Source organism: Eleutherodactylus coqui, chromosome 4, assembly GCF_035609145.1.
Source record: "Eleutherodactylus coqui strain aEleCoq1 chromosome 4, aEleCoq1.hap1, whole genome shotgun sequence".
In the NCBI taxonomy this organism is placed as follows: domain Eukaryota; kingdom Metazoa; phylum Chordata; class Amphibia; order Anura; family Eleutherodactylidae; genus Eleutherodactylus; species Eleutherodactylus coqui.
The window spans coordinates 292,805,744-292,822,995 of NC_089840.1; the positions used below are offsets into that span (position 1 = coordinate 292,805,744).

A 17,252-nucleotide genomic window follows, 5' to 3' on the forward strand; every position below is an offset into this window, starting at 1 on the left:
ATGTTTGGTCACCTGCACAGACACTGGACCTCTTACTGTTCACACACAACATTCTCAGAACAGGACTATCCACACCTGATGTCTGGCCAGCTGCACAGACACTGGACCTGTCACTGTTCACATCCAATATCCTCAGAACAGGACTATCTACAACGGATGTCTGGTCACCTGAACAGACACTGGACCTGTCACTGTTCACATACATCCTCAGAACAGGACAATCCACACCTGATGTGTGGCCACCTGCACAGACACTACATCTGTCACTGTTCACACACAACATTCTCAGAACAGGACTATCCACACCTGATGTCTGGCCACCTGCACAGACACTGGACCTGTCACTGTTCACATACAACATCCTCAGAACAGGACTATCCACACCTGATGTCTGGCCACCTGCACAGACACTGGACCTGTCACTGTTCACACACAACATCCTCAGAACAGGACTATCCACATCTGATGTCCGGCCACCTGCACAGATACTGGACCTGTCACTGTTCACATACAACATCCTCAGAACAGGACTATCCACACCTGATGTTTGGTCACCTGCATAGACACTGGACCTGTCACTGTTCACACACACAGCATACTCAGAACAGGACTATCCACACCTGATGTCTGGCCACCTGCACAGACACTGGACCTGTCACTGTTCACACACCATCCTTAGAACAGGACTATCCACACCTGATATCTGGTCACCTGTACAGACACTGGACCTGTCACTGTTCACACACAACATCCTCAGAACAGGACTATCCACACCTGGTGTCTGGCTACCTGCACAGACACTGGACCTGTCACTGTGCACATACAACATCCTCTGAACAGGACAATCCACACCTGATGTCTGGCCACCAGCACAGACACTGGACCTGTCACTGTTCACATACATCCTCCTCAGAACAGGACTATCCACACCTGATGTCTGGTCACCTGCACAGACACTGGACCTGTCACTGTTCACATACATCCTCCTCAGAACAGGACTATCCACACCTGATGTCTGGCCACCTGCACAGACACTGGACTTGTCACTGTTCACATACAACATCCTTAGAACAGGACTATCCACACCTGATTTCTGGCCACCTGTACAGACACTGGACCTGTCACTGTTCACACACAACATTCTCAGAACAGGACTATCCACACCTGATGTTTGGTCACATGCACAGACACTGGACCTCTCACTGTTCACACACAACATTCTCAGAACAGGACTATCCACACCTGATGTCTGGCCACCTGCACAGACACTGGACCTGTCACTGTTCACACACACCATCCTCAGAACAGGCCTATCCACACCTGATGTCTGGCCACCTGCAGACACTGGACCTGTCACTGTTCACATACAACATCCTCAGAACAGGACTATCCACACCGGATGTCTGGCCACCTGCAGACACTGGACCTGTCACTGTTCACATACAACATCCTCAGAACAGGACTATCCACACCTGATGTCTGGCCACCTGCACAGACACTGGACCTGTCACTGTTCACATACAACATCCTCAGGACAGGACTATCCACATCTGATGTCTGGCCACCTGCACAGACACTGGACCTGTCACTGTTCACATACAACATCCTCAGAACAGGACTATCCACATCTGATGTCTGGCCACCTGCACAGATACTGGACCTGTCACTGTTCACATACAACATTCTCAGAACAGGACTATCCACACCTGATGTCTGGCCACCTGCACAGACACTGGACCTGTCACTGTTCACACACACCATCCTCAGAACAGGACTGTCCACACCTGATGTCTGGTCACCTGCACAGACACTGGACCTGTCACTGTTCACATACAACATTCTCAGAACAGGACTATCCACTCCTGATGTCTGGCCACCTGCACAGGCACTGGACCTGTCACTGTTCACATACAACATCCTCAGAACAGGACTATCCACACTTGATTTCTGGTAACCTGCACAGACACTGGACCTGTCACTGTTCACACACAACATTCTCAGAACAGGACTATCCACACTTGATGTATGGTCACCTGAACAGACACTGGACCTGTCACTGTTCACATACAACAGCCGCAGAACAGGACTATCCACACCTGATATCTGGCCATCTGCACAGACACTGGACCTGTTACTGTTCACACACATCCTCAGAACAGGACTATCCACATCTGATGTCTGGCCACCTGCACAGACACTGGACCTGTCACTGTGCACATACATCCTCCTCAGAACAGGACTATCCACACCTGATGTCTGGCCACCTGCACAGACACTGGACCTGTCACTGTTCACACACAACATTCTCAGAACAGGACTATCCACACCTGATGTCTGGTCACCTGCACATACACTGGAGCTGTCACTGTTTACATACAACATCCTCAGAACAGGACTATCCACTCCTGATGTCTGGCCACCTGCACAGACACTGGACCTGTCACTGTTCATATACTACATCCTCTGAACAGGACTATCCACTCCTGATGTCTGGCCACCTGCACAGACACTGGACCTGTCACTGTTCACATACTACATCCTCAGAACAGGACTATCCACACCTGATGTGTGGCCACCTGCACAGACACTACACCTGTCACTGTTCACATACAACATTCTCAGAACAGGACTATCCACACCTGATGTCTGGCCACCTGCACAGACACTGGACCTGTCACTGTTCACACACAACATCCGCAGAACAGGACTATCCACACCTGATGTCTGGCCACCTGCACAGACACTGGACCTGTCACTGTTCACATACATCCTCAGAACAGGACTATCCACATCTGATGTCTGGCCACCTGCACAGACACTGGACCTGTCACTGTTCACATACAACATTCTCAGAACAGGACTATCCACACCTGATGTCTGGCCACCTGCACAGGCACTGGACCTGTCACTGTTCACATACAACATCCTCAGAACAGGACTATTGACTCCTGATGTCTGGCCACCTGCACAGGCACTGGACCTGTCACTGTTCACATACAACATTCTCAGTACAGGACTATCCACACCTGATGTCTGGCCACCTGCACAGACACTGGACCTGTCACTGTTCACACACACCATCCTCAGAACAGGACTATCCACACCTGATGTCTGGCCACCTGCACAGACACTGGACCTGTCACTGTTCACATACAACATTCTCAGAACAGGACTATCCACTCCTGATGTCTGGCCACCTGCACAGACACTGGACCTGTCACTGTTCACACACCACATATACTTAGAACAGGAGTATCCACACCTGATGTCTGGCCACCTGTACAGACACTGGACCTGTCACTGTTCACATACAATATCCTTAGAACAGGACTATCCACACCTCATGTCTGGCCACCTGCACAGACACTGAACCTATCACTGTTCACACACACTAACATACCAACATAATCCATAGGAACCTACTGCATAACATACCATACAACATAATACGCATAACCCTCTCTGCTGACATACCAGACATATTGCTTGCCAACATACTAACACTGTCAACATACAGCATTTGCATACTTGCATAGCATATGCTACGTTTATGTGGGCAAACAAGCACTGGGCCTACATGAACGTGACCCAAAGACATGGGTTTGGGGAAACTGACCCTATGTTGCAGGGTAGATGGTGAGGTCCTACCGAACAAGCGGAGAGATTACCTCTATAAAGGCTGCCCCATACTAGAACCTCGGCCCTGCTCTCCATGAAAGGGTGATACTCGCAACCAGGCAGAACTGACACATTAAATGCACAAACACACCACACAACCTTGCACACTAAAGCAGATGGTAAAAGCTGAATATAAAAGTGAGGGATTAGTTTGTACATTGGCCAATGAATTTGCCTCCGGAATTTGTCCATCCTCTAATTCAAGTCATTGGCTTACACCCTAGGCATGCTGTAAAGCTTATTAGAAGGTCGGACATTGACTTATAAGGTAATTACCTTCCAAATGGTTGCACTGTGATGCATTATTTTATCACTCATTTGCACAGACTTTTCCCAAAAGCATTGCTCGATGTCTAAGAGTCCGTACAACTGTGTGGTGCTCTCCACAAGGAGAAACATTATGTCCCCTAGACTATCTGCCACCCCAAAAGCCAAACACTATGCCAGTGATAGCAACAATGTCTGCAGGTCCAAACAAAGCAAGCTGCCAAAATTCCCATCTGCCATAAACTTATCTTTATCACTTGCAGTTGTTTTTTAACAAAACTGTAGGGAAATAAGGTGTAGAGTCACAGAAAGGTGACCCCTAGTGCAGAGCCTTCTGTGTGGTGTGAGCCACTGTCAGATTGATAGATTAGGGTGGGCGGGTGCTCTAGACTTACCCGTAATGATATGTAGGCGTTCCATTCAGGTGTAGGGAGCTGGAATGAGACTTCCCCTGCAGAATCAGTTATGTACGTTTCTTTCCTAGTGCCTCCTTTTTTGAGGATGCGGAGATGAACCTTTTTATCACTGAGACGTTTTCCGTCATGTGACTCCAGCACCAACTGTGGTCAAGAAAGTACAAAAACGATATTAAGACAAGCCCTACTTCTTAGAAAGGACTCTGGACAATATGTCCTGCAGGGCTCCTCACCAATCAGCTATAACTGTGGGACAGTAAATGCTTAAAGGGGTTGTCCCGCGCCGAAACGGGTTTTTTTTTTTTTTTAACCCCCCCCCCCCCCCGTTCGGCGCGAGACAACCCCGATGCAGGGGTTAAAAAAACAACCCGCACAGCGCTTACCTGAATCCCGGCGGTCCGGCGTCTTCATACTTACCTGCTGAAGATGGCCGCCGGGATCCTCTGTCTCCGTGGACCGCAGGGCTTCTGTGCGGTCCATTGCCGATTCCAGCCTCCTGATTGGCTGGAATCGGCACGTGACGGGGCGGAGCTACACGGAGCCTGCATTCTACACGAGCGGCCCCATAGAAGACTGCAGAAGACCCGGACTGCGCAAGCGCGGCTAATTTGGCCATCGGAGGGCGAAAATTAGTCGGCTCCATGGGAACGAGGACGCCAGCAACGGAGCAGGTAAGTAAAAAACTTTTTATAACTTCTGTATGGCTCATAATTAATGCACAATGTACATTACAAAGTGCATTATTATGGCCATACAGAAGTGTATAGACCCACTTGCTGCCGCGGGACAACCCCTTTAAGTTCCTTGGGGCTTTCCTATAGGGGGAAATGAAGCATTACATAGTGTTCATTCACATCAGTGGGTTATTTGTGAAATGCAGGACAAGATACGTCCTCTAGAGTGGGATATGCTCTTTGAAGCCGCTGTGCACTCACCTTACATGAATACAGAGCCCCGGGCTGGTAGTACTTCTTGCAGTCTTTGAATGACAGCTTGGTGAGCTGGGATCGGATGCGGATTGTCTTTTTAGGAGCGCTAAATTTTACTTCTGAGGAAAAGAAGAGACTTGATGAAACAACCCAAATTTTACAAATGGCGTCAACTAAGATGATATGGATAGATAGCATCGCACCTGCCCATCCTCAGACCCCTACACCACCCACCATGCTGCTGGCTAAATAGTGTGATGGTCCTATGATTAGATGGAAGGTCCTATAAAAGGTTCAGGCACCACCAGTGTTCATGGACATCAGGAAGACATGGGAGCACTGAAGTGGGAGCTTGCGGGCACCACTAGAAAACCAGACGGACACTGGCATTTAGCCCTATCCCATGCCCAGGACTCATCAGACACAGGGAGCAGGTAAATGTGTTTGTTAGTGCTAGGTTTCTCAGTACTGCTGTATTGTGTTAGGGGCTGCCATCCACCTTCCCAGGAAGATACGTCCAGGAAGGTGAGGAAGTGTGCAAGACACTATTTTACTGAAGCCTCATGGAGGCTGTAGGAGAGGTCCTGTCCCCGTAATGATGCAGTCTGTGATGTGGCTAGCATGGCACTGCCCAGAAGAACTCCCTCAAATAGGGATAGTGAATGGATGCAGTTCTTCTGGGCATCAAGTTCTACTTTTTACTGGTACTATTTTGAAGTATATACATCTTTTTAATTTTTATTTCCGTTTTGGGGAAGCAAGAGGAACAAAAAAATTGGTATTTTTGCATTTACGTTTTTTTTTCCCACGGAATTCACCCTGCTGGACAAATTATGTAATACTTTTACGGTACGGGTTGTTATGGATGTGGCAATACTCAATATGTGCAGAGTTTTTATTTTTTAAATATTTAAAGCCTTGCGTAAGGGGAAAAGGGTTTTATTTAATTTTTTTCAGTAAACTATTTACCTTTTAGTTGTGTGAGAAGCTATAATATTTCCTGTCCTCCATTTTGTCTTGTAACCTGCTCTTCTTTAGCACATATTATTGTTCCTATCACAAGAATGCAAGCTCATTTTCCAAGGCCATTTTACTAAGGTCTCATGAGAAACAGCTTTAATTGGCCTAAGAGAAGTCCTGCCTCTAAAGAGAGACGTCACTGCATTTCTTGAATTTTTAATAACCAATGATAATAAGTAGAGATGAGCGAACGTACTCGGATAAGCACTACTCGTCCGAGTAATGTGCTTTATCCGAGTATCGCTGTACTCGTCTTGAAAGATTTGGGGAGCGCCGCTGAGCGGGGAGCTGCAGGGGAGAGCCGGGAGGAACGGAGGGGAGATCTTTCTCTCCTTCTCTCCCGCCCGCTCTCCCCTGCTCCCCGCCGCAACTCACCTGTCAGCAGCGGCGCTCTCCGAATCTTTCAAGACGAGCACAGCGATACTCGGATAAAGCACATTACTCGGACGAGTAGTGCTTATCCGAGTACGTTCGCTCATCTCTAATAATAAACTAATTCTATTAAATTATAATTACTAGAAGTGAGGCATGTTTTAGCCTCATTTCAAATGTCTTTGTATAAAATATTTCTGTGGATTGACTAACCGATCAATTGATTTCCTATCACATTCAGAGTGCGTGTGATTTGTAAGCTTCCCCACGCTCAAGCATATTAACTCATAATTTGGCCATCTGAAGACATACCAACTACTGAATATTCTGCTAACAAATTTGGCACTCAGCGTTAAGCATGATCAAACTATCTCAATCCAGATCTGAGCGAAGAATTCAGTGATTTTCACTTCTCTGGGAAGGACAGATAGAGTGCTCTTTAACCCATTTAGGACCAGTCACTGTATATATACGGCGGCTGGTCCTGGGCTTAGAGCACCGCCGATAGTAAAAATACGGCGGTGCTCTATGTCTCCTGCCTCTGCAATCAGTCAGAGGCAGGAACGGGTTATCAGCTGTCACTAAGTTTTTAACCCTTCCTGCCTTCTGCCTCCCCGATATACAGTGCTCAATGAGCACTGTATGGGGAAAATGAAAGTAACATTTACTTTCACTACGGGAGCCTCAGGGGGTCATGTGACCTCCCGGGATTCCCTGCTATGCAGAGCTGGAGGGTCAGACTAAGACTCTGGCAGCTCTGCAGGTGACTAATGTCACCACAGGGGTTGCTTTCCCCTATAACTAGGGCTCCTATAGACGCCCTAGCTATAGTGGGAAAGTGTCAAATAAAGTTAAAAAAAAAGAAAAAAAATGAATGTCCCCCAGAGGTCTTATATGACGTCATGGGGGACATAGATAGTAAAAAACACAATTACATACATCAGTAAGGCAAAATAACACAATAAAACAACAATACATACAAAAGAAAGAGAATAACACAAAGCAGACGCCAACAAAAAACGTCGCCATATGCGCCCTATAAGGGCTCATGTCCACGGGGAAAATAGGATTTAGGATCCGCAGCGGATTTCCTACATGCGGATCCGCACCCCATAGGGATGCATTGACCACCCGCGGGTAGATAAATACCCGCGGATCGTCAATAAAAGTGATTTAAAAAAAAATGGAGCATGAAAAAATCTGGACCATGCTCCATTTTCATGCGGGTCTCCCGCGGGGACGGCTCCCGCGGGCTTCTATTGAAGCCTATGGAAGCCGTCCGGATCCGCGGGACACAAAAATCATATTTTACTTACCCGCTCCGTTTCTTCTCTTCGGCGCCGCGCCATCTTCTCTCAGCCGCGGCCGGATAATTTTGCTTCGGCCCGGCGCATGCGCGGGGCACGTCACCGACGTCATCGTGCACATCCGCCGGGCCGAAGAATGAAGATCCGGCCGCGACGAGAGAAGATGACGCCGCCGCGAAGAGCAGAAACGGAGCGGATCGGAGGTAAGTTTATTCTCATTTATTCTCCTTTTCGGCGCTCATGTCCGCGGGGCAGGAGGGACCCGCTGCAGATTCTCCATGGAGAATCCGTAGCGGGCCCGATTTTCCCCGTGGACATGAGGCCTAAACCAAAACCATACATACTATATATCAAAATGTCCGAAATAAATAGAGGAACCTGTTTCCATACTTTATTTTAGTGTAAATATAAAAATAATTTTAAAAAAAAACTATAAATGTTAAAAAAATCATTTGTTTTAGCATTTTACCCCCAATAAAACTAAAAAAAAAAACAGAAAAAGTCAGTGAAAAAGATATTAAAAAATAGTCCTATATGTCACAGAAAAAAAAACGCAGCAAAAATAATTTTGGTAGCTAAAGGAAAAAAAATGAAGCAGTAAAACTGCCACATCGGTAAAAGCCCTAAAAAGTGTCTGGTCCTTAAAGTACAAAACAACCTGGTCCTTAAGGGGTTAAAGAAAAGGTAAAAAAAAACCTATGTCTTACAAAATTATCTGTCCTTCCCTGAGGCTATGATAATTGAAAAATGGCAAATTAAGTTCAATATTGATAAAGGTTATGCACATGGGCAGGAGAAGCGGATACCACCAATATACACTAAATGGGGTACTGCTAGGGAAAAGTGAGATGGAAAAAGACCTGGGGGTACTAGTTGACTGTAGACTTAACTGGAACAATCAATGCCAGTCAGCTGCTGCAAAAGCTAATAAAGTCTCAGGGTGCATTAAAAGAGGTATAGGGGCGAAGGATGAGAACATTATCCTTCCATTATATAAGGCACTTGTCAGGCCCCACATGGAATACTCTGTACACTTCTGGACACCAGGACTTAGGAAAGATGTTGCAGTGCTTGAGGATGTTCAAAAAAGGGCAACTAAATTAATAAACAGAATGGGAGGACTGGAATACCCAGAGAGGTTATCAAAATAAGGATTATTCACCCTGAAAAAAGATCGTTAAGGGGCGACCAAATAACTATCTATAAATACATGAGGGGACAATACAAGGATCTCTCCCATGATCTGTTTATACCCAGGACTGTGACGGTAACAAGAGGGCATCCGCTACGTCTATAAGAAAGCAGGTTTCATGACCAACACAGAAAGGGGTTCTTTACTGTAAGAGCAGTGAGATTGTGGAACCCTCTGCCTGAGAACGTGGTGATGGCAAAATCCATAGGGGAGTTTAAGAGGGACTAGATGTCTTTTTAGAGCGCTATGATATTACAGGATATGGATATTAAATAACCAAAGGGGTTATTGACACGGATCTTGGAGTTAGGTAGCAACTTTCATACGATGATGCAGGAATTATTCTGACTGCCATTATGGAGTCAGGAACAATTTTACCGTCAAATGGGCTAAATTGGCTTCTGCCTCATTGGGTTTTTTTGTTTTTTCTTGCCTTTCCCTGGATCCACAAGGAGGGGTGGAAACAGGCCGAACTAGACGAGCATTGCCTTCTTTCAGCCTAACATATTATGTCACTATGCCCTTCTTCACTGGCCAAGAAGGGCAGATAGTATGTTTTTGGAAAATAAATCTGCATGTAAATGGTCAACTGGTGTCTGGAGTGTGAGTGTGCAGTGTGATCCTGTCACAAAAGGAAATGTGAGATAGTTTTTTGCACATGATCTTCAGGCTACCACAAAGGAAGAATACCAAGGTGAATGGATCGCATCTGTTGCAGAAAGGCTACAGTAGCAAATGGATGAATGGAAAGAATCTGAGTGTTAGAGATAGTAACATAGTATGTAAGGCTGAATGAAGACAATGTCCATCTAGTCCAGCCTGTTTATCCTCCTATGTTGTTGATCCAGAGGAAGGTAAAAAAAAAAACAAGAGCAGAAGCCAATTAGCCCTTTTGGGGGAAAAATTCCTTCCCGTCTTCCTAATGGCAATCAGACTGTTCCCTGGATCAACCCCTAATATTTCCTACCTGCCTGTATACCTGGATTAACAATTAACCTAAGATTTATATCCTGTAATATCCTGCTGTTCTAGAAAGACATCAAGTCCCCTTTTAAACTCCTTTATGGATTCTGCCATCACCACTTCCTCAGGCAGAGAGTTCCACAGTCTCACTGCTCTTACAGTAAAGAACCCTTTTCTGTGTTGGTGATGAAACCTGCTTTCCTCTAAACGTAGTGGATGCCCTCTTGTTACTGTCGCAGTCCTGGGTATAAACCGATCATGGCGGAGATCCTTGTATCGTCCCCTCATGTACTTATACATGGTTATTTGGTCGCCCCTTAGCCGTCTTTTGTCCAGAGTAAATAATCCCAGTTTTGGTGCCTCTCTGGGTATTCCAGTCCCGTCATTCCGTTTATTAATTTAGTTGCCCTTCTTTGAACCCCCTCCAGCACTGCAACATCTTTCCTGAGCACCGGTGTCCAGAACTGTACGCAGTATTCCATGTGAGGCCTGACAAGTGCCTTATATAGTGGGAGGATAATGTTCTCATCCTTCGCCCCTATACCTCTTTTAATGCACCCCAAGACTTTATTAGCTTTTGCAGCAGCTGTCTGGCATTGGTTACTCCAGTTTAATCTACAATCCACTAGTACCCCCAGGTCTTTTCCAATATCACTTTTCCCTAGCAGTACCCCATTTAGTGTATATTGGTGACATCCGTTTTTCCTGCCCATGTGCAGAACCTTACATTTATCCACATTGGCCACTCTGATACAAGCATTTGGAAAAACACAGCGCTTTACAGCATTTTTGTGAGCGTTTGCCTGTGTTTTTATGCAGTAACAAATGCAGGCAAAGTAAGTTGATGACGTCACTATTAGTTTTTTCCCCTTCTGGTGGCATTGTAGCGCACCCCATTCACTTTAATCAGCGATGTAGAGGATCAAAAATGTGCTGCAATGCTGAAGATAAAACATACAGCGCCCGTTTCAGCACGCATTATGAAAAAAGCTGTGCTAAAATGCTCATCTGAGAAACCCCATTGAAATGAGTGGAGGCTTAGTGCAATATTTTTAATGGGGGGTTCAAAGCGCCTGCTAAATGCCTGTGGGGGAGAGGAAATCTCATCAGCAGCTCTGTTAAAAGGTTTGGGCCTCCCTCGCTTCAATGGGGCTTCTCAGACAAGCATTAAAACGCAGCATTTTTGAAGTGATATCTGTTCTTTTTTGGGGCGTTTCAGCATTTTTAAACGCTGTGCATCGCACATTGAAATGAATAGGCAGCCTTGTCAGCACTGCCTGATAATGCGGTACAACCTGGTACTGGGTTTATGAAAGTGTTAAACGCAGGTTGCTGAGCCCTAACTACACTATGTGAAAAAAGCAATACTCACTTAGCAATGAATGGTTTTGATTGGTGCATCGAGTGTTGGCTCTGATTGGCTGAGCTGCGACGCTTGAGAACCAATTAGAGCAATCTCTTGCTGGAGGCGGGGTTTTCAAACCCTGTTACCAGCAAGAGATGCTCTATCAGTGCTCACAAGTGCACAGTAGCCTGGAGGAATCCCGGAGAAGAGTGGGAGGGACTCAGACGGCGCCTGCTAGGTGAGTATAAGACATTCCCTGAAAATAAGAGCCCGTGTCTCTTTTTGGGCAAGAATTAATATGATAGGGTCATATTTTTGGGGAAACATGGTATGCAGTTAGCTCAGTTCTGACATTCAGCCTCCTTGGCTTCATTTTCAGCTGTGCTGAAAACGCAGCCAAAACATTGTCAAAAATGCATGAGAATGCTGCTGAAACCTCAGTAAATGCAGCATTCAAAAATACAGCGTTTTTGCAAACTCCAGTGTGAGGAAGGCCTTAGGGTCCCATTAGATGAGCTGATTCTCTTTTGAGTTATCGAGTGATGTCAGCGCTCTCATTCACTCTTGTGCAGCCTGTTTAGACAGGGAAATGCATTGTTGGCTCATTTAAACAACCAGCGATGATTTTTATGCCTGCAGAAACCATGCAGCCAACGGAAAGGGAACGATTCTCGTCATTCAGTTGTTGTCTGGCATTTAGACTGAACAATCCATTTACTTTCACTCATTTGAATGATTTTTTTTGTACAATAATCACTCCATCTAAACGTCCCATTTTGGTGGATTGCATTGTAAAATGTGATCACCGGTTCCCTTCAAAGCATTTTGTAAAGGAAAAAACTTTTAAGCTTTTATTTTTTCCTTTCCTACACAAACACTTAGATGCAGCAGTCAGCAGCGAATGCAGCATCTGCAGGGTTGAAAGCCTAGAGGAGTGATTGGATTAGCAAGTACTTCGCTTCTTACTCCTTTCCTGGGAATGAAATAGACCCGATATGTAACTATCACAGAGTAAATATGCTCTCTGATTGATAATGGAAATGATAAAATAATAATAATTCCATGACAGACGGGAAAGGATCACCGGTAGAGATGAGCGAGCACCAAAATGCTCGGGTGCTCGTTACTCGAGACAAACTTTTCGCGATGCTCGAGGGTTCGTTTCGAATAACGAACCCCATTGAAGTCAATGGGCGACAAGAGCATTTTTGAATATCGCCGATGCTCGCTAAGGTTTTCATTTGTGAAAATCTGGGCAATTCAAGAAAGTGGTGGAAACGACACAGCAACGGATAGGGCAGGCGAGGGGCTACATGTGGGGCTGCATCTCAAGTTCACAGATCCCACTATTAAGCCACAATAGCGGCACGAGTGGGCCCCTCCCCCCAACAACTTTTACTTCTGAAAAGCCCTCATTAGCAATGCATACCTTAGCTAAGCACCACACTACCTCCAACAAAGCACAATCACTGCCTGCATGACACTCCGCTGCCACTTCTCCTGGGTTACATGCTGCCCAAACCCCCCCCCCCCACGACGCAGTGTCCACAGCGCACACCAAACTGTCCCTGCCCAGCCTTCAGCTGCCCTCATGCCACGCCACCCTCATGTCTATTTATAAGTGCGTCTGCCAGAGGAAAAGCAGGCACACACTGCAGAGGGTTGGCACGGCTAGGCAGCGACCCTCTTTAAAAGGGGCGGGGCGATAGTCCTCAATGCTGTACAGAAGCAATGAGAAATCCAATCCTGTGCCACCTCCATCTGGAGCTGCACACGTGGGCATAGCAATGGGGAACCTATGTGCCACACACTATTCATTCTGTCAAGGTGTCTGCATGCCCCAGTCAGACCGCGGTTTTTTATAAATAGTCACAGCCAGGTACAACTCCGCAATGGGAATTCCGTGTGCACCCACAGCATGGGTGGCTCCCTGGAACCCACCGGCTGTACATAAATATATCCCATTGTATTGCCCATCACAGCTGAGGTAATAATGTCATGTTTAATGCAGGTGGGCTTCGGCCCACACTGCATACCCCAGTCAGACCGGGATTCTTTAGAAGTAGACACATGCAGTTACAACTCCCTGTGGACCCACAGCATGGGTGGGTGCCAGGAAGCCACCGGCGGTACATAAATATATCCCATTGCATTGCCCATCACAGCTGAGGTAATAATGTCATGTTTAATGCAGGTGGGCTTCGGCCCACACTGCATACCCCAGTCAGACCGGGATTCTTTAGAAGTAGACACATGCAGTTACAACTCCCTGTGGACCCACAGCATAAGTGGGTGCCAGGAAGCCACCGGCGGTACATAAATATATCCCATTGCATTGCCCATGACAGCTGAGGTAAGAATGTCATGTTTAATGCAGGTGGGCTTCGGCCCACACTGCATGCCCCAGTCAGACTGGGGTTCTTTAGAAGTGGACACATGCAGTTACAACTCCCTGTGGACCCACAGCATGGGTGGCTCCCTGGAACCCACCGGCGGTACATAAATATATCCCATTGCAGTGCCCAACACAGCTGATGTTACGTCAGCTGTAATGCAGGTGGGCAAAATATTAATTGGATTACACTGTAGGCGAGGGCCCCCAAAAATTGGTGTACCAACAGTACTAATGTACCTGAGAAAAATTGCCCATGCCCAACCAAGAGGGCAGGTGAAACCCATTAATCGCTTTGGTTAATGTGGCTTAATTGGTAACTGGGCCTGGAGGCAGCCCAGTTAAAATAAAAATTGGTTGAGGTGAAAGTTTCAACGCTTTAATGAGCATTGAAACATATAAAAATTGTTTATAAAAATTATATGACTGAGCCTTGTGGGCCTAAGAAAAATTGCCCGTTCGGCGTGATTATGTGAGGTTTCAGGAGGAGGAGCAGGAGGAGGAGGAGGAATATTATACACAGATTGATGAATCAAAAAGGTCCCCGTTTTTGATGGGGATAGAGAACGATGCTTCCATCCGCGGGTGCAACCTACGTATTGCTTCGGTTTCGCTGCTGTCCGCTGGTGGAGAAGAGAAGTCTGGGGAAATCCAGGCTTTGTTCATCTTGATGAGTGTTAGCCTGTCGGCACTGTCGGTTGACAGGCGGGTACGCTTATCTGTGATGATTCCCCCAGCCGCACTAAACACCCTCTCTGACAAGACGCTAGCCGCAGGACAAGCAAGCACCTCCAGGGCATACAGCGCGAGTTCAGGCCACGTGTCCAGCTTCGACACCCAGTAGTTGTAGGGGGCAGAGGCGTCACGGAGGACGGTCGTGCGATCGGCTACGTACTCCCTGACCATCCTTTTACAGTGCTCCCGCCGACTCAGCCGTGACTGGGGAGCGGTGACACAGTCTTGCTGGGGAGCCATAAAGCTGTCAAGGGCCTTAAAGAGTGTTGCCCTGCCTGTGCTGTACATGCTGCCTGATCTCCGCACCTCCCCTGCTACCTGGCCCTCGGAACTGTGCCTTCGGCCACTAGCGCTGTCGTATGGGAATTTCACCATCAGTTTGTCTGCCAGGGTCCTGTGGTATAGCAACACTCTCAAACCCCTTTCCTCTTCGGGTATGAGAGTGGAAAGGTTCTCCTTATACCGTGGGTCAAGCAGTGTGTACACCCAGTAATCCGTAGTGGCCAGAATGCGTGTAACGCGAGGGTCACGAGAAAGGCATCCTAACCTGAAGTCAGCCATGTGTGCCAGGGTACCTGTACGCAACACATGGCTGTCCTCACTAGGAAGATCACTTTCAGGATCCTCCTCCTCCTCCTCCTCCTCCTCAGACCATACACGCTGAAAGGATGACAGGCAAGCAGCATGTGTACCCTCAGCAGTGGGCCAAGCTGTCTCTTCCCCCTCCTCCTCATCTTCCTCCTCCTCCTCACCACGCTGAGATATAGACAGGAGGGTGCTCTGACTATCCAGCGACATACTGTCTTTCCCCGGCTCTGTTTCCGAGCGCAAAGCGTCTGCCTTTATGCTTTGCAGGGAACTTCTCAAGAGGCATAGCAGAGGAATGGTGACTAATGATTGCAGCATCGCCGCTCACCACCTGGGTAGACTCCTCAAACTTTCCAAGGACCTGGCAGATGTCTGCCAACCAAGCCCACTCTTCTGAAAAGAATTGAGGAGGCTGACTCCCACTGCGCCGCCCATGTTGGAGTTGGTATTCCACTATAGCTCTACGCTGCTCATAGAGCCTGGCCAACATGTGGAGCGTAGAGTTCCACCGTGTGGGCACGTCGCACAGCAGTCGGTGCACTGGCAGATTAAACCGATGTTGCAGGGTGCGCAGGGCAGCAGCGTTTGTGTGGGACTTGCGGAAATGTGCGCAGAGCCGGCGCACCTTTCCGAGCAGGTCTGACAAGCGTGGGTAGCTTTTCAGAAAGCGCTGAACCACCAAATTAAAGACGTGGGCCAGGCATGGCACGTGCGTGAGGCTGCCGAGCTGCAGAGCCGCCACCAGGTTACGGTCGTTGTCACACACGACCATGCCCGGTTGGAGGCTCAGCGGCGCAAGCCAGCGGTCGGTCTGCTCTGTCAGACCCTGCAGCAGTTCGTGGGCCGTGTGCCTCTTATCTCCTAAGCTGAGTAGTTTCAGCACGGCCTGCTGACGCTTGCCCACCGCTGTGCTGCCACGCCGCGCGACACCGACTGCTGCCGACTCGCTGCTGCTCACACATCTTGATTGCGAGACAGAGGTTGTGTTGGAGGAGGAGGAGGAGGGTGCTTTAGTGGAGGAAGCATACACTGCCACAGATACCAGCACCGAGCTGGGGCCCGCAATTCTGGGGGTGGGTAGGACGTGAGCGGTCCCAGGCTCTGACTCGGTCCCAGCCTCCACTAAATTCACCCAATGTGCCGTCAGGGAGATAGTGGCCCTGCCCGCCTGTGCTTGTCCACGTGTCCGTTGTTAAGTGGACCTTGGCAGTAACCGCGTTGGTGAGGGCGCGTACAATGTTGCGGGAGACGTGGTCGTGCAGGGCTGGGACGGCACATCGGGAAAAATAGTGGCGACTGGGAACTGAGTAGCGCGGGGCCGCCGCCGCCATCATACTTTTGAAGGACTCCGTTTCCACAACCCTATACGGCAGCATCGCCAGGCTGATAAATTTGGCTACGTGCACGTTTAACGCTTGAGCGTGCGTGGCGGCGTACCTGCGTTCAAACACTTGCGCTAGCGACGGCTGGACGCTGCACTCACAGACATTGCTGGATGGGGCCGAGGACAGCGGAGGTGAGGGTGTGGGTGCAGGCCAGGAGACGGTAGTGCCTGTGTCCTCAGAGCGGGGTTGGATCTCAGTGGCAGGTTGGGGCACAGGGGGAGAGGCAGCGGTGCAAACCGGAGGCGGTGAACGGTCTTCGTCCCACCTTGTGGGGTGCTTGGCCATCATATGTCTGCGCATGCTGGTGGTGGTGAGGCTGGTGGTGGTGGCTCCCCGGCTGATCTTGGCGCGACAAAGGTTGCACACCACTGTTCGTCGGTCGTCTGCACTCTCAGTGAAAAACTGCCAGACCTTAGAGCACCTCGGCCTCTGCAGGGTGGCATGGCGCGAGGGGGCACTTTGGGAAACAGTTGGTGGATTATTCGGTCTGGCCCTGCCTCTACCCCTGGACACCGCACTGCCTCTTGCAACCTGCCCTGCTCCTGCCCGTGCCTCCCCCTCTGAAGACCTGTCCTCAGTAGGCTTAGCAAACCAGGTGGGGTCAGTCACCTCATTGTCCAGCTGCTCTTCCTCTGAATCCTCTGTGCGCTCCTCCCTCGGACG

At 48.3% G+C, this 17,252-nt stretch overlaps 1 protein-coding gene across 1 annotated transcript in view; it reads right to left on the reverse strand.

Annotated features, from left to right (window-relative positions):
• The window catches only part of LOC136626792 (alpha-2-macroglobulin-like protein 1), a 150,899-nt gene that overhangs the window by 85,996 nt on the left and 47,651 nt on the right, over positions 1–17,252 (reverse strand). Inside the window, exons 9-10 of the mRNA XM_066601798.1 lie at positions 5,297–5,409; positions 4,341–4,505 (exon numbers count right to left, since the gene is read on the reverse strand). Coding sequence (XP_066457895.1) covers positions 4,341–4,505; positions 5,297–5,409 — 278 coding nt within the window. The remainder of the gene's footprint in view (positions 1–4,340; positions 4,506–5,296; positions 5,410–17,252) is intronic.